At 43.3% G+C, this 24,491-nt stretch overlaps 1 protein-coding gene across 1 annotated transcript in view; it reads right to left on the bottom strand.

Moving 5' to 3' along the window:
• trabd2b (TraB domain containing 2B) overlaps positions 1 to 24,491 on the bottom strand; it is a 79,775-nt gene that overhangs the window by 31,951 nt on the left and 23,333 nt on the right. Inside the window, exon 3 of the mRNA XM_074635498.1 lies at positions 798 to 944. Within this exon, the coding sequence (XP_074491599.1) occupies positions 798 to 944 (147 nt within the window). The remainder of the gene's footprint in view (positions 1 to 797; positions 945 to 24,491) is intronic.

Genomic DNA, 24,491 nt, shown 5'->3' on the forward strand with positions numbered 1-24,491 from the left:
ATCTAGTAGAATGTAGTTTTTGGCGAGAAACTTGAATAAATCCATTTGTTTGAAGGTGATGTTTTCACAGCAATATAAAATAGATAATAGAGAGGGAATTGTTTAACTTCCTAACAAAAACCAGTATGCAAACGGTAATAAAGGAGTGTATGCTGGAGTACATGGGATTCAATGTTTTTATCGTGATATCGAATTGGTATCGAGAATCGTGGAATTTCACTGGTATTGGTAACGATGACTAAATTTCTGCTTTCACGACATCCCTACTCAGTACCTAGAAAAAATGTATGGATATGTGTGATTGATGTATATGATGATGATTGCCCTTTTGTTCCTGACACCATATGTCTGTTGGCTCGGGCCATTATTGGGCTGATATTGTGTAGTCTGATCCCGGGCCTAAAATTAACTTAATATGTGAGATCTTTTGGTTACGCCTTTCCATAATTTGAGGAATTAGGTTGTTGGGAACATAGAGGCAGCAAGACCTTTACAGCAGAGTGTTGCTGGACCATTTAAAACTTTGTAAGTGGGAAAATATGAGAGATAATATGAAATATTTTGGCAAAGTGCATTAATGGCATCAGATCATTTGTATTGTGCTTGGCAAGCGGTTCAGTTAATATAAATTTTATAGTCTGAATGTTGCCCTTTTTAAATCCGGCACTTTTAATTGACTCTTTTAATGAAGTTGCAAAAGTTCACATAGCTGAAAGGAAAGCGAATAGGGAGTGATTCTATTTCTATTTTGGGATGAACTTTTAAGGAAACATTTCTAGGTGAAGGAGGAGACCAACCTGTGAGGTGTCGTGGTTGAAGATGATGGAGCTGAGGTCTCCACAGTTGTAATGGGTGATGAGGTCCTCGGTGGTGAAGGAGCCCTGCAGGCTGCCTGCTCGGACGCCCTCGTGCTGCAGCAGCGTCTGATTCAAAGCAAACAGCACCTGCAGGGAAATAGAGAGACGGACAGACAGGAAGGGCGCTGTTACTTTCTGCATCTACAAACTCGCTTTTCTCAGGAAGAATTTGCCATGCGTATGGCCAGCGTTCCTCTTTTAAAATATAATGTGACCTTAACATACAATGAAGCCGTTATTCCAGAGTGTCGGCGAAATGTAAGTTGTTTTGCAGCGTTTTCATTTCTTTCATGATATTTTCATACACTTTCCATACAGGCTGACTACAGGTAAAAGCAGACCGCAAGAGACATGGCAAAAGTCCACCGAAGGAAGGAGAAAACAGGGGAAGAAAGAGAGAGAAAGAGAGAGAGAGAGAGAAACCCTTCTTTCTCTTTCACCAGGCCAGGGTGCTGTAAATTTACAGCAGCCATTAAAATCAAAAGTAAACCCTCTTTAGAGAGAATTTATAGCGTGCAGCCGCCAGCCAGCTCAACAACTCCACAGCTGTCCTAGACACCAGGGGTTAACCTAGGTGCTCCCGCCCTCTACAATCCCACGCCACCTCTGACTGGCCTGGCGAGCGGCACTGAGTTGTCAATCACCGTTAAGCTCTCTTACAGGAACCAGAGGTATCTTATAGTTTTTCTTTCTGTGTACAGCAGATTTCACACAGTTCTACATTGCACCTATAAGACAGTTTCAGCTGACTGAAGTGACTCAGCTCATCATATCTTCAAACAACACCACGTCTATGATCCTAATTACCAAGAAACCTGACTAGAGCTACGGAAAATACTACAGGGAGAACGTCAGCATGCAGGCCCCGGATGATTTGTGGAGCAGCTTAAGGCCGATACAGCTGCACAACTGATTGAGCCCGTTGTCAAAAATCTGGGTCGTAATTCACGCAATTAAGTTATGTTTTCGCAATCATAAATGCCCATATCGTGCATATTGAATGTTTCAACTCCAGGTAACCCTTACGCTGGGATAATCACAACCAAGCTGTAAGCTCAACCTTGTGACTCCCTCTCTCCGTCTCTCTGAGGTCATTGTGTTCGCTAACCAGTCTTGTGGGCTCATTTTTTGCTTTAGTGCGCTTTTTTTTTCCATAATGCAAAGAGACAACTGATGAGCTAACGGCACATATAACTCTCTCTCGCTCATTATCCCCCCTTTCTTGTCTTTACTTTTCCCTTTCTCCACTTTCTCTTCTGAAGAGCGTCCATCCTCTTCTCATCTCTCTGCCAGCGCCGGATCTCGAGCCCTTCCTCCCGACGTCACAACCAAGAACTGAGTCTCATCTTATTTATTCTTTTTGACAGTTTCATCGAACACATTCTCTGCCATGCTCAGCGCCGCGCTGTCGCCCTGCCAGAGGTGCATAATCCAGGAATGGGTCTCAGTCAAACCTGTGACCATTTCCCAAACTCAGAGGCCCTCCTGCTGTTTGACACTTATGACACTATACCTCATTTCAGTTTCTATGCCCATGGCACGCAAGATTCTTTTATAGCTCTAAAGTTAAAGGGTGTTTTGAGGTGGGGTTGTATGAGCAAAGGAAGCAAAGCAATATACTGCTGTCGACGGGGGCAGCAGAACAAAATATTTTAGCCACCTAAAAGAAAGGCTCACCTAGAAAAATCAATATCAGCCTAAGTGTACGTTATATTTAGAATATTTCCACCATTTTACCTTGGTGTCAGACAGCCCTTTTCGATGAGGAACTGAAGCTGTTGTATTTCTGTCTCTATCATCTATGCTCTCGACAAAGCCACCAGACTCCATTGAAAAAACTTGTAATTTTACCTCTGAGGTTGCTGGTCTACCGCTGCCTCGATCGGTTAGTTTGTTTGTGTTATTGTGTGACTTTGGTGAATCCAAACTACACTTCTATTTTTTTTTTTCAATGGAGTCTTGTTGCTTTTAGGAGAGCATAGATAACGGCTTCAGTTCCCCGTCGAAAACATAGATTGTATAGCTGTCTGACGCCATGGCAAACCGGTGAAAATATTCTAAATATAGAGTACACTAAACCGGTTATTTATTTTTTTGGGTGGGCCTGACGGACGGCAATAGAGCTACAACAAATGTCTTTTCCCGGTGGTGGAGAGCTGCTTGCGACACCGCGGTATGGTTTGAGCTGCACAGCAAAAAAAAAGCCGGCGTGACACGACGCAAGCCATTGGAAATAACGAGTTTCAGAGCGCAGCGGTGCCATTGTCAAAATGTATCTGAAAGGGCTTTCAGTGGGTGAGAGAAGGAGAGAGAAATGGAGAGTACTAAGAGAAGCAGGGGCAACACATTTTGAATATTAGCCTAGTTTATACAAGAGATTCACACAAGTTCACGCAAGAGGGGCAAATTATTCAGTTTTCTTTCCTGAGAATTAAAAGTAAAATTAAAAGTAAGCCTATTTAACAAAAAATGCTGTTGCACTTATTGTACTTTTACTTATATTTTCATTCTTTAAAAGTCACCAGAATGCAGATAGTCTCTGAAACTCCCAGGTCCCCCAGACTCCCTTCTTTGTTTTTGAAATCCTTCCTATTTTTGAGGTCTCAGGGTTGGCAAGTTTGTGTTGAGGTGTGATGCCAGGCCCAGAGAGGCTAATACCTCTAGGTCTGCCTGGTGGCTAAGTAACTACAGTAGCTAATTCTGCTTCTGCAGATGCTGATTCTGTGCCAATAAGTTGCCACTGCCCCAAGTCCTTGACCCACAGGGCTTTCTGCCACGTCTAGAGAAACTCCAGAGTCAGGGGGCTGGAGCTGGCAGAGCACGCACACCTGCCAGGCTGTAATGCTGCCAGCTCCGGTACTTTCCCTTAACACGGCAAACAGCACCAGACATGACAGACAAGAGGGTGCAGTATATGATGCATGGTAAGAACGGAGGGGAGTGTGTGTGTGGTTGGTTGTGTTGTTAAGGGAGTTGTTATTTCAATATTGTCCGTCTCCCGGGGAAAGAACATCTCTGCAGCCGTAACCATGGTGCCCGAGTTTGTGCCGGGCTGAATGAAAGAGCACGTCAATCACTGCGGGAGAGGCTGAGGGGGTGAGAGGAAAAATGCAAACATTCCCCGCGCGTGCACGCTCGCATGTATACGTGTGAATATGTGTGTGTGCACACGCACACACGTGTTGGCTGACAGAGTGGGTGTTCTCATGCTGAAGTGGTCCACTCACTCTGACAGACCGGCTCTTTTACAGCCAGACCTTTTCAAAGTAACGAACACTGACTGTGCTCACCACATACTTTACTACTGCAGGTCTCTCTCCTGTCTCTCTCTTTTTGTTTTTTCCTCATTTCATCTAATACTATGCGTGAGAAACTCCCATTGTAATTAAATGAGAGCTTTATAAGAACAAAGCTGGAAGGAGCAGAGCACACGGATGGTCTTGGAAGCTGCGATCTCAGCGCAGCACTCCAAAAATTCATTAGCGAGCGTTGGAAAGAAAACAGAAAGAAAAGGGGTAGGGCAGGAGTGGGAGCAACATTTAAAATATCAGAGAGAGCTTTCATGTTTGAGAAAGTGTAATTCATCAACATGTGTGTGCATTGCAGCAATTGACCTTGAAGTGAGTTAAATCCTGGCTGCTTGCTAGCAATAGTGTTAGCTTGTTTGAAGGTTTTACGGGTCTGAAGCGTGAGTAGGTGCCGATGACAAGGTGCTGGAACTGAGAGAGCTCGCTCTTGTCGACTACATCACTCCCCTATTATACCTCCCTAAATCTGAATCGGAGAATGTGAGTGATGGATCATGCTAAAGGGCTCCGGGCTGCGATACAGCAGAAGGAAGTGTCAAACTGTGGAGGCCAAACACTGAACTCTGGCGAAGAGGAGAAAATATAATACCCGTGATTATGCTGTAGGAGTTGGTAAAAGCAAATGAAAAGCACACATCATTAACAACAGCAGTAAATGCACAGATATCACAATCCTTTTTCCCTCCCTCATGTCCACTTTCCTCAAGCCACCCTTCTAATTTCTCTATCCATTACTCACTTCTTCGGTCTACGATGTCGTAAAACAATGAGACACTATTCCACGATCCTACACACTGACGGAGAAAGAATAAAGAAACAAAGAAGAAAGGAAGGGAGGCGTAATAGCAGGAGGAAGACGGAGAGCAGAGAACAAAAGCCGGAGAGAGCTGAAAGTGTGAAAGAATGGTATAAGACAAATAAAGCCTTGTTCTCTATGAGAGGAGCATGTGTTGTACAGATGGAGGTGATTCTTCTCCATTTGCGCAGTGGAGAGTTTGGGTTAGGTATACACAGTGCGTGGCTATAGGCCTGGCATGGGCTCTGGGTATTACCAGGCAGTCAGGTGCATGAAAGCAGCGGCGGTGCGTGCCAGCGTCAGGCATGAGATCTGAGGAGGTTTGTTCCTTCACACGTCTCCCTCTTTCTCCCAGCTTTACTCTTTAAACTATTTTCTCTCAGTAGATCTATTCCTCTCCTTTCGTCTCCTTGTTTTGCTCACTCAGTTTTTGTCTTCTCAGGTGTTACGTGTAACATCATGACAGAAATAAATCACTACTTGTTTAATCGTCACATTGGCTGCCACTATAGGAAATCACATGGATTGCTTTTCTGCAAAGGTTGCCAACCTTTTTTGTATATTTGAGACTCACATGTCTGTGGGTTACGAGCAGCTCCACTAAAAGTTGATTTTCCCCTCTAAACGTCTGAGATTGTTTCATCCGAATAGTTTTAGAAAGCCTCAAATGTAAAACCTTATAACCTTAAACTCAAGCCTCGGTTATACCTTCCGCATGGACGGTCACACGGACATGAGCTGACGCGGAATCGTCACGAGGAAACGTTTGGATCTTTTATATTTTTTCTCCTCGTGGCAAACAGACATTCTCAAAGTTCTCAATTTTGTCTGCCCATCTGCGTCCGTGTAGTTAGAAAATCTTGGATGTGCATGGACAGGCAAAAAAAACTTGCCACTTGGAACCCCCGCGAAGCACCGTGTCTGATGATGTGACGTCACTTTGGCCAGCCGGACAATTGCGACTCTTTGGAATGTGTCAAGCATAAATCACGCTCTATGCATCAAGTATAACATTTAGTATAAAGTATAATGTTGATCATCTTAGTTTAGCATGGTAATGTTAGCACTGAACAGCTGAGGCTGATGGGAATGTCATTAGTTTTGCAGCTATTTGGTCATAAATGACAAATTAAAAGTTACACCTGATAGATTAAAAGGATCACCAAATTCAGTAGGACTCGTGATCTGAGGACCATGAATATCTGTACAAAATTGAATGACAATCTGTCCAATAGTTATCCAAAAGGATATTTCAGTCTGGAAATCAAAGTTGCCGATAATGGCATGCTGCAGTACTGCAACTCAAAAAACGCCCCGCTGCCCAAAAAAGCATTTTCCACCATAGGCCGCCGTTAGAAAAGAGACAATTGTAAAACTGTTGAACTGCAAACACGCCCAGTTATTATGCTTTATATTATGAATTTTTAAACCATGAGCGTTAAATATTTGCAAAATTTTCCCAGAGCCTAAAAAAGTTATTTTTGACCATAGTTTCTGACAATATGGAGCAAGTAAAGTGTCAGTATTTGGTGAATGATGAATCCAGGTCCGTCTCTGTCTTTATCTATGGTCATTCAATCAGCCCCCGATAAAGAAAACAGTACAAACAGTTTGAGGGTGGTGCGTTCCCCTCCACCGCTCTCGCCTCCCTGAGAGCCGCTTGAGTTTCATCGCCTGAGAAAGAGAAGAGCTGGACCCCTGACCCAGGACACGCACTGCTGGGTTCCTCCGGGCCGAGCCAGCTTCCCCCCGGGGCTCCGGCTACAGACGACAAGAGGGGATTGGGTTCACACAGCACCCTGGGGTGACTGAAAGGAAGGAGGTAGGGAGTTGAAATAACATCCAGGGCGACCCAAGAATAGGAGAAGTGCGATAGCTCATCCCTGATCCCCACAGAGCCGCCCCCAAACAAGGCTGGATGACAACTTTCCCCTTCATGGCCACAGTAGAGAACCATAAGAGATCTAATAAAAAAACTAGGGCTGGGACGATACACTTATGTCCTGATTCGATACTATCAATATGTATTGCGATTCGATATTACCATTTATTGCGATTTTTGTTAACTTTTTTAACACTAGACCATGGGAACCACTTGAATCATGCACTTCAAGTGACTTTTACTTTGGAAAATATCAAAATGAATACAGTAAAAATGTTTGATTTTCAGCATGTATGTAGTCAGAGATGTCCTTAAGTCAAATATATCAGTCATTGCCAGGAATTATTTTTCCTGCACAGGTTAGTGGTATTTTTCTTTTTAATTTATAAGGGACATGTAATGTTTTATACTTCTGGTGAATATAATCCAATCAATCTTATTTCCATATATGTGTTTTGTATATACAGTTCCCTCTGTTAACACCTTATTTTGAAAACCAGACATAGTCACACCTGTATACTTTCCGCTAACTTCGCCAAATCCGTCGCTAGCTCTCCGTCAGCTCCGTTCTCTTTAAACATCCATGGTCAGCTCCATTGAGGCCATTAAATTCTGGCATTTCAAAAAATCTATTTTAAATAATAAAAAAAAACAATTGCGATACATGTGAATCGTTTTTTCCCCCCCCATTTTCTTTTAACCTGTACTAACTCAGTATGACTTCATGATTGAATCTGTATCGGTGGCGGGGGTATTTTAAAAGCCTGATGTTGTCTGACCTTTTAGTCCACGCTAGCTCTGAAAGGCACCTTGAATACATTAGAGTGGAAAGATGGTGTCACACAAGAACACATCAAAGTCGTCTGGACAGTCTCACATGATAGCTTCACCGTTGTCTCCTACAGTTTCATCAACAAGCTCCTCGAGACTCGCTCTTTCTTATTTTTCTCAGAGGGAATCATGTAACCTGTCGAGGGGCTTTAAAGGCAAAATTTGAGAATAAAACTGCCTCGAACACGACCTCCAACGTCAGAGCGTATGCCAAAATAGTTTTACAGCCCTTCGGCGCCTTTCTGCGTGTGTCGTTTGCTTATTTGAAGGTACAGTGAGCAGCGCTTTCAACTCATCACATCTGGCATGAGCTACGGCAAGCCAGAGCCTTGCTTTCTTCCAAATTCATCCCTGTTAATACCCACGAAACACACACATGCACACTCATATATACAACCACCCATCAGCACACACGCTAATAATTATATACACACCACATTCCTCTTGGAGCGATACCTGTATACAAACCACATATTGCAGAAATGAAAAACATTAAGGATCTTTTCCACTCTTTTTTTTTTAATATTGTTTCTCCTTTGTCTCTGCCTTTCTTTCTCTTCTCCACTTCCTTTCTCTCTTCTCTCGTTCCCTCTCTTTCTCTGTCTCACTAAGTCCCTCACCCTGCCTGGTCTACCTCCTGTCTCAGCCTAGGAAATCCAGGGATTACTAGAGGGACAATCCCAGTGGCAAAGGCCTGCTGCTCCCAGCTTCCACAGAAAGCCCCCTATTCTTCCTCCCTCCTTCTTCCTTCCTTCCATCCTGTCTTATTTCCTCTCTGAGGCAGGGGGTGAGCGTCTAATGATGGGAGATACCCCACTCTTAGCTTGGAATGGTAAAAATCTGCTAACCATCCACCCCGTCCTTGTCTTTTTCTTACCCTTCCTTCCTAAAGTTTGTTCTCTCCATCTCAGCTACTATCCTCCATGCTGTCTCCATACTGTATACTACGCCCCCCCCCCAGTCCCCAGAGCCTCCTGTCTCTCCTCTTAATAAGAGTCAGCAGTGAATAGGGGGGTGGTGGTGGGGTGTCGCCCCTACACTTGTCCACAAATAAACCCCGCTGTTTGACTTGGCGGCGCCGCCGCTGCGCCAGTCATCCCAGCTTTCCTGCCTCCCCAGAAAACAGAGAAAATAATAAAGTATCACTTGATCCGGACTGAAAAAGCACACAGCCGGTCGCTCACCATGAATGCCCACAAGCAGAGGGTGTGAAAGAGCGGTGGAAAATTATAGAAGGAAATTGTGCTAATTTTTGTTTTCATTCAACATCAGAGCTGTTGAAGAGGAATAAGTCTGTGTGTAAATATATATGAGGATAACACGGCTGAACATTACAGGAGTAAAGATGGAGAAATCTGTCAGATTCCACCTAAAGTAAATATATGTGGAAAGGATGTGGACAGGTACATTCATTAAATTAAATTAATAAATAGTTTTTATATTATCAGTAGATCAAATGAATGTCTACTTTGAATGGTATCACACGTGATAAACCCATAGAGAATTATCAACCAAATCCGCAGTTCCCTTTTGCTCTACAGCGTTTTAGTGTCTTTTAGCTCATTGTTTTGGTTTTACGGCCAGCACTTTCATTCAGTTTGTTTCAAACTACAGCAGACAGTTGCTTTCAGTGAAAAAAGCTCAGCACAAAACAGCAGAACATGCTGAACGGTGGAGCATTTAGCAGTTAGAGGGCCAGATATTTGCCTCAGAAGTTGGTGGAGACCAAAACAAAGCTAAAACAAAGTAGCCAGAAACACTGTAAATGTTGCTTTGTTTCATTTCATGTAATCAGTGTTAAGTCAAAGTTTACAGGCTGTTGTACTGTCCATAAGTGTCCCAAAACATCTATTAAAGATAAATTGATAAAAACAGAACGTAAACGCACACAGACTCCAAGGGGAACCGTCAGGGCCTATTAGATTCTCATTTAGTAATATTTTAAAACTCATCAGTATAATTTTATTTTTACTGCCGCCATGCCAACTGATAATATTCTGGGTGCTGCTGCCACAGCATCTTATTACTTATTACTTTTTTTCACCAACGACGGAAGGGGTCATGGTTCGCTATTTAAGATAATGGTTGGAAAAGGTCAGCCTTTTTATTTTCTCCAATACTTATATTTGGTGTGAATATAATAAATTATGGCTATTTATGGGAGGGTCATGAATTTGTCCCCAGTAACTTAAGGACGCTCAAGGAAAAATATTTGTAGCTCCGCGGAGGGTCAAGATAACATGATAAATAACAAACTTAAACATTCTTAATTACGTGATCTGCTTTATTTCAAGAAACTGTTGTGTTTTTTTTTCTATGGGATCACTGATGCAAATAAACTGCCCTCGAAACAAGTGACATGACCTCACCCACCATCAGATCCATCAGATTTATTTCTTCAGCTGTTTTAAGGAAAATAAGATTAAAGAAGTTGCTAAGATCTACACCAGATCGAGTCACTCTAACCTTATCTCCCTCAAAGCTCCTAGTCCACATCATGGCCTCCGCTAATCCCAACACATTTCACAGTCTGCTTTTTTTTTCCAAGGGAAAAACTCTCATTGAATTCCATCAGATTTATCCGGCTCCCATTATGATGTGTGATGCTATCCAAACCAGATGAGCGGGGTCTTCTCCGCGGCATGAGAAACAGCCGTGTATGTTTAAAACATGCCTCCCCGGCCCCTAAACCAGGGTCCGACCACTCTCTTATCTCCCACAGTCTGCTTTGGTTGGACTAATGGCTTTAGACAGAATAATTCCCAAAGAATGATTTTTCCTTTGCAAAGTCCACATCTGAGGTCCGGCTGTAACATGAGAGCAGCACATAATCTCCTGCATGAACATAAATTGTGTAATGGAGGAAAAACCGGATCCAGATTGAGAAACAGAGATTGTCCAAACTGTTAGTAGAAGCCGGTCCAGGTGACTGAATTCATCTCTGTTAAAGAGAGTAGAGGTTTCCTCTCTTGTGTGCGTGCAAGTCGAGCACGCATGCGGATTTCGATCATCACACATCATTCTCGCGATGTTCAAATGATGTAATGGCTGTCAAATTTGAGTTGGTGTGTGCACCTCAGCAAGCAGCCATTGTTCTTGTTTGCACTATTTATCTGGCAGATTGGATTCCCCCTGCATGCAGAGTAGTGGACACAACAAAGGTTTATGATTGAGAGGTTTTATGTATCGGTTAACATCTGCATGTTGTGCATGTGTGTTTCAGTGGAGGAGTAGAAGGTAAATTGAGGAGGCGGAGAGAAAAAAAATTTGTGCGAGAGATGAAATAAAGTGAGAGACGAAAAGAGGGAGAAGGAGAAAAAATGGAAGAGACAGTGGGGAGGGGTGTATAATGTAAAAGTATCGTAAGAGACAAAAAGGCCAGATGTTTACAGTTAACCAGGAGAGGTAGAAAGAAGAGAGGAGGGAGCAGACCTATTGCCCCTCCACCTCCTCCACCTCTTCCTCCTCCTCCTCCTCCTCCTCCTCCTCCTCCTCCTCCTCCTCCTCCTCCTCCTCCTCCTCCTCCTCCTCCTCCTCCTCTAACAGGTCTGGAGCACAGCTGGGCAGCCTTGTCCTCCACCGTCTCCCCTCTTCATCCCCCCAAAGTCCCTCCATCCTCAGCCCCGTCCCCATCCCTCCAAAAACCGAGTATATGGCTGGATCGTGTATGGTCAGTCTGTGAATTTGAGGCTAAATTGTTACACAAATAGTCGGTGGTCATGTCTATAATGTTAAATGCAGCGGTACATGTCCACCAGATCCGGCGAGGAAACAAGGGCAAAGAACGTATATTGCCAAGAAGTGAAAGTCAATTGTTCGTTCCACTGCAACATCAGCGCACAGCAGCAAAGCTACGAAAGCAACTACCGGACGCCAGAAAAACATCCCCCTAAAAAGTGCTGTACAAAAGTACAACAAAATTATTTCTATTCTATTGTCATATTCTACCGAAATGGCCTGTGTTGAACAATAAAATATTATAAATATAATGAGGAAACTCCAACACATGACCGACCAATTGTGTAACTTCATCACTCAGTCACTCAGTGACAGACTTTTGCATTTGTAGGGCTGGCCCTCTGCGGTCCAGCCAACAACTCATCACCGTCTCTTCATCTTCCATCAATTCTCAACCCCTCATTCACCATCCTTCCTCCCTTTCCCCACCCAGGTTACACGCTCTCAATGATAAATCTCAAGATTATACAGTGCAGCAACGAGCCCCTTCATCGCTCTCCCTCCCATCCTTCCTTCTCTCTTTTATTTCATTTGATGGCGGCTCTCCTTCCACCACTGTCACCGATCTCTGTTTATTTAGCTTTCATGTCCTTCCTCCTTCCTGCGCTCCACTTCATACACACACACACACACACACACACACACACACACACACACACACGCTTGTAGCTTGCTGCTTGTGTCCCATGCATATGGATACTGTGTGTTTGTGTTTCCATATGTGTCTGTCTTCACTACGGAGTTTGTCCAGTTCGTGCACAGAGCTCTGACTGTCCAAGGAGCTGCAGAAGGAGAAGTAAGTGGACCACACTTCCTCTCTTCTCTCAAAGACTCAATACTGAAGCTAACGCGGCGTAATCCCTCACAAGCACACCATTTCACGGCAAATCAGCGGGAGAAATGTTCAATTTCATGCAAGCGTATTCAGCCTGCAGACGAACAGAGACAGACAGAGCAAACTTGTAATGCACACCTTGAGACACAGACTGTGAACATGCAGTAGTATACGTGTGTGTTAGGCAATAAGAGTGTTTTTTGGGGGGGTGGAGGGGATCACACTATGAGTGATGGTCACGCTGCTCTGTCATTTTAAAACCTCCTGTCAGCACATCCATGAGGAAGCAGAGTCCAAATCATCTCCCTGATGAGAACAAGCTGCCTTAGATGAAGCGTGGAACACACAAACACACACTAACGTATACAACCTTTCCCAACTGTTGCCTGCCACGGTTTGCCAGCTCTTAACAACTGTGGGACCACCAGAGAGACCTCTGATGTGTTTGACAGATATAAAAAAGTATTTTTAGTGTTGGAAAATGTTTGTTGGCTGCATCTTTTCATACAGTAATGAGTGGGAGATTAACCCCCTGCCTTGCCACATTCTGTACGTCGTAATTTTATATGTGTGTGCGTGTGAGACTGGTCCAGGACATGTTCTTCAGCCTCTGCCAAAACAGGAGGAATGCACCTTCCAGTAACTCCTAAGTTGTCTTCTTTTACATGCTGTTTTCTTATCTGGCTGGCTAGCTACCGGTAGGTAAGCTCATGCTCAGCTGGGTTTTGTTCAGAGCGCTGCGTGCAGTCTAAGGTAGATGTTGGTGGTGGAGAGTAAAGGCCTCCTAATGGTTGGCTGGCTCCTTGTTTTTTTTATTTCTCCATGTGTGAAATACAGAAAGGCGTGGAAGACTTTTCATTTGTTAGAAGGAACCTTATCAGAGCTGAGCTAAGTAACATGTTACTTGAGTAAATTAATGTACCTATCAAACCACTGTTTGCCATACACAAACATTCACGTACATACCAACCCGTTCCAACCCATTCTCACTCCCAACTCGTCAAATACCGACGCAGGGGTACCCCTCTTGCGTTACTTTTGGACGTGGCAGGGATGGCGTATCAATATATGGTCGTAACATGCATAGTGTCCTTTCAAAATAAACTTCCGTTTTCACAGGTAGTTAGGTTTAGGCAACACAACCACTTAGTTAGGTTTAAGAAACGGTCGTGGTTGACGTTAACTTCACTGACTAGCGACTCACGTGACTCGCGGGACTGATGATACTAACGAGTCCCATGACTAACAACTGACGTGACAAAATAAGTCAAGTACTTTTAGTTTCACACCGGACACGAACAGCAGTCTCCTGGTTGAAAATATTGTGTTTGCAAAAGCAGATGAAGAGCAGAATAACAGTCAGTCTACAAGTTTTAATGTGCTGGACTGACTGGAGAAATCTTGGTACATATATGAGGTTGTTGGTACAGCCAACAACCTTCACAGAGCAGTGAAAGCTCAGCTGGTGATAAAGACCAAACTAGGGGAGGAAAAAGTAAGAAGAAACACTGAAAAACTGTAAAAGTGAAAGTGAGGTATAACCCTGATGTTTTACCGACCCGTAGCGTACATATGAATTGGTTGCAAGAGCTGTATTGTTTGAAAAATGAAAAAAGAAACATTTATGACCTGAAAAGGACAACTTTGTGTAAAAGAAATAATGAGATTTATGAAGTTAGGACATCGAGCAGGAGGCTTCCAAAGTTCTTCTCCTAATTACTGTGTTTTGGCCTCACCATGCTACAATTAATTAGCTGAACCTGTTCATACTGACAGCTAAAGCAGACATCGGGCCTCTGTCGAATACTGCACGGAGGAAGAATTAATCATTTTTACGAGCGGCCCATAAATGATTCTGCCTGCATCATCAGAGCAACTAATCAATGTTGGAGCGAACAGGGATTTGAGTAAGTGCGTAAGTGTTTTTGTGTGTGAGAGAGGAAATGGAGACAGTGTTTGTTTGTCTGTGTGTGAGGAATAGAGAGGCCAGAGAAAGAGGCAGCGAAGCCAACATAGAGACCGAGAAAAACAGACAAACAAACAGACAGGAAAACTCACAGAAGCAACGAGGGGGAGGCGATGAAGGCGGAGAGAGAGGATATGATAGGATATGGGAAATAACTCTTCTGTGCTGCCAGTGGTTTGGAGGTGGAAGGCAGCTGGCCATAGATTAGTAGCTCTTCCTCTCGCTGGCCTTGACTAGGAGCGGTGCTGGCCGTCACATCAGAGACGGGGCATTTAACTGCCCTCATAAGACTCTCATTATTTCATAAATCTGCAGTTTAGGCGCTCAGCTCTGTTGATATGAGCCAACGCCAAGACTTAGAGAATGTTTTTACAATCTCCTTAATTTATTTACAGCCTTGATTCATGTTTGTGTGTATATACATGTGTGCATGTGTGGGAGGGTGTGAGAGAGCAACCAGTTGTCATTGCCAATTCATCAATACGGACGCTTGGTCACGACCCCTTAGCAAAGGCCTTTGCACACCAAGTCCATATTTTTCGTATGCATTTTATTATTCTCTTTGTTAGGAAAATTCACAATACAAAACAAAGCTGAATTAATTTCGTGGGTGCCGTGCAATGGATAGCGGCGTGCTAGTCCCAAATGGAGCTAATGAATGAATGACATTAACAAGAAGCTATCGTTTAGCTGCCTAGAACACAATCACTACTGTCTAATCTTTCGTACATCCTTTGTTTTGCAACCATCTCTGATTCCAAGCTGTTCTGCAATCACCTGCCACAATCTATCTTTAAATTCTGCATCTCTGTGCTCTTTTATTTCTTTATTGTAAAATGCTTTGTGCGGGGTGACAAAGTGAATGTTTATCATGCCATTTTGGATGATGACGTTTGCACGGACCATCTTTTGGCTTTTCACGGCTGCAAAAAAAAATGCAGACAATCTAACCTGTTCCGAAAACTTTAATGATGGAGTCGGTTTGTAAAAGGGATGACACAACGTGAAATCGTATTTAATTTTAAGCGTGCGACAATTTTGGATGAACAATACAGACTTGGTGTGCAAAGGCCTTAAACATTTGGTGTCACTTAGGTTTAGTCAACAAAACTACTTGGTCAGGTTTCGTAAAAGATCGTGGTTTGGGTTAATATAAGTACGTTTGTTACGTAACTTCAGTTACGTAGCCTACGGTACGTATGTAAGTTAATTACTTTACGTCACTTAAAGCAAGTCGTTAACTTTTGGTTTCACACGGGAAACAAACAGCGATCTCCTGGGTGAAAGTCTTGTGTTTGTTTGACCCAACCATCTACCCCGTCCTCCTCCCTATGTGGATTTTATCTCTCTTTATACTATGTCACCTGACTCCCGGAGCAGTTGCTCTGAGCGTCTAATATTGACGCTGATGGGTTTACATTGGGGTTACTTGAAAGCCCCGTGCGTCTCATACAGGCGCTAAAGTGTGCCTTGTGTGTCGGTATGAGACGCAGAGGTCTGTGACAAAACGTCGGTATTGACGTCCTGGGAATGAGACCGGGCTGGAGAGAGAGAGAGAGAGGCCTAGAAAGTCAGAGAATGGTAGCAGACAGTGAGACGGTAGAGACAGTGATTGAGCTCGTTCTGTGTCTGCCTGTTGTTTGCTTGGCTGCAAAAAGGGTCTGCACGCACCATCCAACATAAGCTAATGTGATAATTCTCGCACAGCGCCAGCATAGATTCAAATTTCACCATGTCTGTTGCACACATGAATATATTCCTTCATGAATCAGTGAGACATATTTCTGCTACCAGTTTTATTTTTGCTCTGTCACATTCTTGGCTCATCCTTTATCTCTGTATTGTCTTTGTTATCAGGACTCTGGTGCTGTTACTGCATGCTTCAAGTCTGACCCGAAGCCCACAACTGAAACGCAGTTAGCTAAACGGCACCAACTACCAGATCCAAAAGTATGCATATACATAAACAAAACTTACACAACAACTTTCTTTCTTGCATACGAGGCACAGACACTCACACACACTTCCTTATTCATCCAACCTCCAACCACCCGGAGCTCTCAGCCCTATAGCCTCCCAGGGAAAGTGCTTGGTATGAAGAAATCCAATATGATTAAGACTATGATTGCTGCCTCTAATAGTTTTAGCACCCATACCCTCTATTAAGGAAAACATTGGGTTTTGACCGCAGCTCAGCACAGGCTTCTGACAGAGGGGATCAGCCTATGGGAAAGACCCATAATTCAGTCTTTCAGTGTGTGTGTGTGTGTGCGTGTGTGTGTGTGTGTGTGTGTGTGTGTGTGTACAGTAGCCAAGGTGTGAGTTGTACATGTGGGCGCATACATCTGTCTATGTATGTGTGTATGTGCTTTTTTCCTGTCTGTGAGACTGAATGTGTGTGTGTGTGTGTGTGTTTGTGCAACCCACAGCGGCTCAAGGGCAGACTTGGTCAGCCATGCTGAGGGTTTGTGGTCACCCCGACCGACAGATCACAGGATTGTGGCTTTAAATGGGCCGCAAATCATCAAACAGGCCACACGGTTTGGGGGGGAATGTTGAAGCAGACGGGAGGAGTGCTGGATAAACAAGATTACAACTTGCGCAGTTTATCTTCACTGGAAGGCAAATAATAAAACCTTTGGAAGAAACAGCTAGTAGCAGAGATCAGTACAGTATTTAGTGTGTGTGTGTGTGTGTGTGTGTGTGTGTGTGTGTGTGTGTGTGTGTGGACTGCTGTAGAGGAAAGATCAGAATATGTAAAACACCATCTAGTATCAGGTTTATTATTATCATATTTGTTCACTGCAGAAACTGCAGCTGTGATGCTGTGACATGCAAGAGTTTTTTTTGATGAATATACACGGTTTCTTACCTGAATTCAGACATTTGAGCTGTTGACGAATAAAGTTTCAGCGACTTTTTAAATTGTTTCGAAACTTTTAAAGAAACTTTTAAACTTTTAAACAGTTATTAAATGTTTTTTTTTTGTTACGTTTAACCTCAATCTTAAGGCCTGGACATACCAGAAAGTGGAAACAGCAACATAGTTGGTGAACTGCTGTATTAAGCTTACTGCTAAAGCTCTAGCCGACTGAGCTAACGCTAGTCCGTCACGATACAGTAGCTACTAGAGATTTTCTTTATTTTCTCTCTACTTTTTTACTCCCCCTTGCATTTTTTCAGCCGTATACACCATTTTGTTCAATAAAAGGTTATTGAGAAGTGAAAATAAAGCTCTGAGTTAGCAAGCTCATTAGCTTCAAATAGCTTGTTAAATTGGCTTGGTTGCTAACGTGATAATACGTTCACACAGTTTATTCAAAACTGCGTGAAAATATTGTGTTGGCACCACGGAAACAAGTCAATTAGGATTCTTTGTCGTGTTGGACACACAAATTCACCGGTTCAACAGAAACAGATTTAGTTAGTTTTTGTTGCCTAAACCTAACGTTAAATTGTTTCCATGGTGGCGGTATGTAATTTTACATATTACATTTCACCATAATGTAATGCGCTGTTATAAGGTTGTGGTCATTTAACGCATTTCTGTGAGATCATGTTGGGTGCAACGCAATCTATACAGTACGATAACTACCTCCATTTTAGACTCTGTGCTGCTTCTCCGTCCTCTCAAAGGTCAGCACTGTCAAGACTGCTTGTTATTGGTCAATGGTGCAAATTCGCAGGTCAAAGTTTACCAAAGTTGAACTTAATGCAAAAAAAAATGCGTGGATTTACTTCGCCCCGTAAATGAACCCCCTAATCTCGTCAATTCCACTGGAATGAATTGAATCCGCCACAAAATGTCGTCATTTTATAAATGCTGGTTCGACCAGGCCTTTGGGCTCCATCTTTGAGACAAACATTTACTGCTAAACTGAGAGTGCAGGATTGCGAGTTTACTCTCCATGTGGACAGGCCAAGTTCCAAATCTCTCGGAAAACTGCAGCTCGTATTGTGTTGTCGGAAAACAATGATTAAAACTGAGGGTGTAGATCCTTTCAGGAGCCAACTGGATTGAAGTGACCGGACATCTGCAGCTACAACACACTTCATGTGAGGACAGTGAGTATACACACTACTACTTTGTGACCCCGGCCTAACCTTAGCGTTATCTCTCTCTTGATCACCGCCTGAGACTTCAGGCCAACTGACTGGAGCCACACACACACACAAACAAACACATTTTCACAGTCTCACATCCACACACACACACCTCAGCTTAATGGGCCTGACCACAGAGGAAACAATTTCCTATCAAAGCCGCTGTGAGTTTCCAGAGCTGTTTATTAAGAGATGCCCTCTTTGTTCAGAACTATAAAATAGACCCGTGTTCCCCAAACTAAACCTAATCTTTGTTCATTAACGTGGACTAAAAACAAGAATTGCTTCATTATGCCCCTGTCTATTTATGTGTGTATCACTGGTGGTATTGTCTAAACATACGAGAGCTTTTTTTTTTCCACGCCGAGCTCTCAATTTCCATCTCACCACACTCCCTGCTGGGCCAAAGCCTATCTTAATTAACACCGGGATTTTTACTAGATCACTGTTGGTTTAGCAGCAGCTACACATCAGCTGTGACCGTAATTAAGTGCTGTAGTCGAGGCCGAGGCTCCAGTGTGTTACTCGAAATGAGAAAGTTACGTATACACACACAGAGACATGATGTTATCGACTTGAGGGTCACTGAAAACAATATCTGTCAAAGTCAATTGAGTAGAAATGGAGCCACATCAAGCAGTGCCACAGTCTGTGTGTGAGTGTTTATGTGTTCTCCTGCATGCATGAGCGTGAGCCAGTGACCCAGTCGGCAGTGTGTGGTTACGGGTGAGTAGCCGTGGTTTCAATGGCTCCACACACTCACACATCGAGGGGCTCGCTGACAGATGCCTCACACAGTTGAGGGCTACAACAGAAGAATGGAAAAGAATGATATACTCTGTAGCTCCCCACGAATAAATACGCTGTCCACCACAGCCATTGTTGTGAAAATACCATAAAGGAAGTAACTCACAATTAAACACACACTAGTATAAACATGCATGCACATACAAACACATGATGGACCTAAAAATCCCACAGACACACACTGATGTTTGCAGACCAGAGGCATAACCTTTTGAACAACAGGAACCAGCTCTAGAGTGTTTACCCCGCCAAAACAAAACTCTCCCAGTCTTCTCTTTCCCTCAGGTCACCATCCCGTTCTCTCCACCTCATTTCCTCTCCCTCGCTGACCCCCTGCTCTCTGTGTCCCCACCCCCACCTGGTTCATTTCAGGCCAGGCTGGCAGTGGCCATGGCAACACTCCCAAGAAGGTGGTTGAGTCAACAGAGAGCCACAGAGGCCCTTCTCTCAACCTCCGTCTCCGGGGGCGAGAGGGTGCGGTGATGGGAACCTCAACTTTTACTGCAAAGATCCCTGAATAAGAGGAGATGAGGAGACGAAGGGGACGGGTGAGGAGAGGAAGTGGGACAAAGCGTCCAGACGACAAACTAGTGTCAACACTTAAGAGAAAATACATTTTACTCTGCAGTTTTCTTGATCTCAACAGCGAACACTCCTACAGATGTGAGTCATATTAGGTTGAATGCCAGTAGCAGTTGTGCTATAAAAGAAGTCTGGAAATCCAGACTGTTGTGTTATTGTGATGTTTGGCTCATGTTGACGGACTTTTTAAAGCCGTGCGAGCCAAAAAAGAGAGCTCAGAAAAGGCCAAGTCATACCGTATGCAGGTGCAAATTTATTTAATAAGTCAGAAGAACTAGTCTCAAAAATATGACTGAATATGCCAAACAAACATACAGGGGTTCAGTCATAACAGCATTTATGAGGCAGAAAGTTTGGACTGAAATCAATTGATTTCAATGGAATCATCGTGATCAGAAGATTCACTTGCAGAGGAGTGAATTTGCACACTGCTTTTGAGTAGAGGTCAACTTTAACACAAAAATATGCACGGTTTATAAAAAACTGAAAATAAATATGCAAGTCCCAGTGATACGGAAGTTAGAGCGTCTTTAGCTTCTGTACTTTGAATATTCCCCGGTGAAAAGGAATATTTGAGCGGTGTGCAGTTAAAAGTGGGATTTAAATCAAATCCTTGGCATTTGATTGGACCGCTAAAAAGTGAATGGGCTTACCATGTTGTGCAATATGGAGCTACAGAGGACTGTGGCTCCACATACGCCTCCCTTGTTGCTAAAAGTTGCAGATTGATGGATGGATGTCATGATGTTATTGGTTGAAATTGGTTGGTACTACTTTACGTAAGCCCACGTGATATTTTGTTTTACAGGACAAAAAGATGATTGGTTTATGATTTTTTTTTAAATTTTTAAAACATATATTGTTAAATTTGTGCACAATAAAGTGGTGCAGGAATGAGTCAGCATTTTAGCACTTCCGGTTCCCTCGTCTGGAAGTCAATGGGTTTTTTGAATGGGTTTTCAGTTAGATGCCTGAAATGAGGTCTGTGGTTAACACAAGCTGAAGAGATTTTAACATTTTGTTCTACGATATAAAATCCATCAGTAAATATCACACTCGTGAATTTTAAAACTTTATGTGTCTTAAAAAAGGCATTTTCTAACAAGTGGCCAAATGAGACTACTAAACGTCATCATGCAGACTCGTCCACCTTTACAGCCTGGTTGTTTATACTCGCGCTCATGCGACCGTGGTGTAGTTCGTTTATAGCCCAACGTTACTGTTTAAATTCTGGCGATTGCATTCATGCTTCAAAAATCATAAAAGTGGTGTTCATTTGTGGAGATTATTTTACGGAGCAAAATGTGTAAGTATCATAAACGTGTGTTTTCCACAGAGCTTATTTTGTGCAATAATCCAAAACCCAATGGAAAAATCCCATTGGCTTTTTGTCGAGAGAACCCAGGGCGTTGCTAACTCTCTGGTTGGCTTGTAAAAATAAGTCATCCCTGGAGCACTTCATATAACTGGGGATGTGATCAAAAAGGGTTGAAAAGGCATTTTTCATTTCATCTTGACTAAAAATATATTTTTTTAATTTCTGATTGAGGACAGTAAAGAGATAGTCAGGAAATGTGGGGAGAGAAAGGGGGATGACCTGAAACAAAGGCCCTCCGTATGGACCAGAAGGCCACCCTCTTCCAAATGTGTACCACCGCCCACCTGTAGTGTAAACCATCTTGTCTGTGTAAAGTCCAAAATGTAAAGTGTCCTGCAGGCTGTCACTATGTCACCACACTTCCTGCCCCACCCATTTCTGTGTTTGCAAATTTGATTCAGTTATTTCTGGATCCTGTTTCATGAGGTGTTCAAGTTATTTTGTCTACTCCCTGAGGGTGTAAGTGAGCAGCAAGTTAGACGGCAGGTGAGGACAGGACTGAAGGAGAGAAGAAGATTAGAGAGGAGATGCTTTGCTGTCTGGCTCTAGTGTTATGTCGAGGGTGTGATGGCTTTTGTCAGTTAACACTCATGCGGTACGTTTCCCCTGCTGTTGCCACAATGGTGGACGAGGTGTCGGTGTGTGTGAGTGTGCGTATCATCACCGGCGCTGTCAGAGTGTCTATAACGGTGAACAACGCACACATAAATACAGCCGAGTCCTGGGACGGGTGACACAGACACATGTTTATCATTGAGGGGATTGGTTGGATTCCTTTCATGTGAAAATGGTTGACTGTTCCCTCGCTCCCAGCCTGACCCCTCAGCTGCCTTTATCTCCCTCTCGCTCTCTGTCGGCCTCTCACTTTCTTTATCTCTCTCTCTGTGACCTATTTGCCTTCTCCCTCTCTTTCTCCCTGGACAATTTCTCTTAAGCACTTTCTCGTCTCTGACCCCTTAACCTTCATCTGACTTCACGTTCATTTTGTTCCTCTTCATGTCCCTCTTCCTGTCTCTCTTTCTCTACCCTCTGACCCATCTGCTTTTCATCTGAGCCCAGATAGACGGAGCAGAGAGAGCCGGTGGTTACGGCCGCGATGGAGTTAGGTGGGGACGGGGGAGATGCATCCTTTCAGATTATTATTGCTGACTTATTGATGCATGTGAGCTGTGCGATTGTGTGCAATTTAACACTCACGTGTGTTTATGCGGCTGCATTCCTGCATGCGTGCGTGCGAAAAAATAAGTGAGTTATTAAGCTTCACCGGGGATGTTTGCCTTCTCATAATAAATGCACACAGATATTTGGCACGCTCCGACGCCGACCCTCACACACACATTTACACACAGCCGTTCTCAGTGCGATGAGCTGTCAGTCCCTGTTAGGCTTGGCATTCTCGTTAGCACGCGGTTTGGATCCCGTTTCAGAGGAGCTGAACTCAGGACCTTTTCCCCCCTCAGCATTCCAGAGAGCAGCGAACAAGAAGGAAAGAAGACAGACAGGAAGCGAGAGCCAAGGACCTCTCGTGACATCGGAGAGTTTGTATTTAATCATTTGTTGAAAATATCTCCCGTGCTGCGTGCGTTTAACAATTCACAGAGAGCGAAGCGGCTTCAAAGGCCTCCTCTGCGCCGCCTCTAATAGTTGTGTCTTCATCTAAACTGCTGCGAGATCACCCTCGAGTCTATCAAACGCCAGCTGTGGGAGAAAGAAATCAAGCTTACCAAGGCACTTTTACCTTATGAATAACTTTACCTTAAGTTTCAATTACATTCCTTCCAAATGAGCCCTCGAAGAACCCACTGCTGATTAAAGGGAATTTATTTGTGTTTCTCCGGGAGAGAGAGTGGAATAGAGTTTACAAGAGCCAGATCAGCAGGTCCTCCTGGGTGGGCAGCGCTGCCCCAGAAAAGCTGAACCCGAACCAGACATCCTTCAAAATGATTTCATCCACAATCGCTGGTACACTCACGACTGCAACCAATCCAAGAAAAGCATTTAAAGAAAAGCGAGAAAATCGCTTGACGTGAAGGGGAACTTCCACAAATTTCAACAGACATGCCCGAAAATTTCTCCAAAACTTGGCGCGCCACCAGCCAAAAAAAACTCCCGTCTCCGCGGTCCGCACCATGCCACGTTAGCCCGAGTGGAGACGGATGGAATTCCTGAAACATCTTGCAGACTTAAACCAGACTTCACACTTTTCCTGCAGAGAACCTGCTGATGGCTTTGACAAATAATCTGTCTGTGGTTGGGGAGTGGGTGTGAGGAGGAGCAGCTGAAATGCCATATTTGATGCCACAGGGATCAACGGTTTGGGGGGCCTTGGGGGTTCAGCCGTTCGGGGATTGGTCAGTTTTGAAGGGAAGTAATGATATGTGTACACATGATAAATTAGTGATCATTTTTCTTGCCAAGCTTTGGGGTTGGTTCATATCAGTGCCCGGAGTGAATGCTTTAGTAAATGCCAGATAGTCCTCCCTACCATACACAAGTGACAGACAAAGTAAATACTTCAAAACCAATTAAATAAGAAAAATATAAAAGTATAAATGTCAATCGATTCAAATATATTATATATTTTACCTGTTCAAAAATGTACCTTAAAGGGAGATTTGTAAAATATGTAATACTCTTATCAACCTGGGAGTTGACAAATATGCTTGCTCAATGCAAATTTATGTATATATTTATGATTGGAAATCAATTAACAACACAAAAAAATTACAAATATTGTCCAGAAACCCTCACAGGTACTGCATTTAGCATAAAAAATATGCTCAAATCATAACATGGCAAACTGCAGCCCAGCAGGCAACAACAGCTGTCAGTGTGTCAGTGTGCTGACTTGACTATGACTTGCCACAAGCTGCAAGTGATTATCATAAAGTGAGCATGTCTATAAACGGGAGACTTGTGGGTACCCATAGAACCCATTTTCATTCACATATCTTGAGGTCAGAGGTCAAGGGACCCCTTTAGAAAAGGCCATGTCAGTTTTTCCTCGCTAGTATGACATGGTTGGTACCAATGGATTCCTGAGGTTGTTTAGTTCCAGATGATAGCATCAGTATTTTCACTCTATTGAGCCTGCTACAACCTCAGAAAACATAAATTGCATTAATGCATTCAAGGAATTAGTGCCGTTACACCAAATTTGCATTATTTTCGCGTTAACTTTGACTTTGACAATAATTACACACACAAAGAAATACTCAAGAAAAGTGAATGTAACAGTTTACCAGACATCTGAATCTCAAAGTCAGTAGGCAGTGAAAAGAAGCTACAAGACTCTTTGTTTTACTCTCTTTGAAAAATATGAACTCAAAATGAAAAAGCACTTTTTAATCTCTCCGTTTTGTTTTCTTTCGTTTCTTTCACCACCTCCTGTAATTTCTTTGTCTCTC

The sequence above is a fragment of the Sebastes fasciatus genome, chromosome 5, assembly GCF_043250625.1.
Source record: "Sebastes fasciatus isolate fSebFas1 chromosome 5, fSebFas1.pri, whole genome shotgun sequence".
In the NCBI taxonomy this organism is placed as follows: domain Eukaryota; kingdom Metazoa; phylum Chordata; class Actinopteri; order Perciformes; family Sebastidae; genus Sebastes; species Sebastes fasciatus.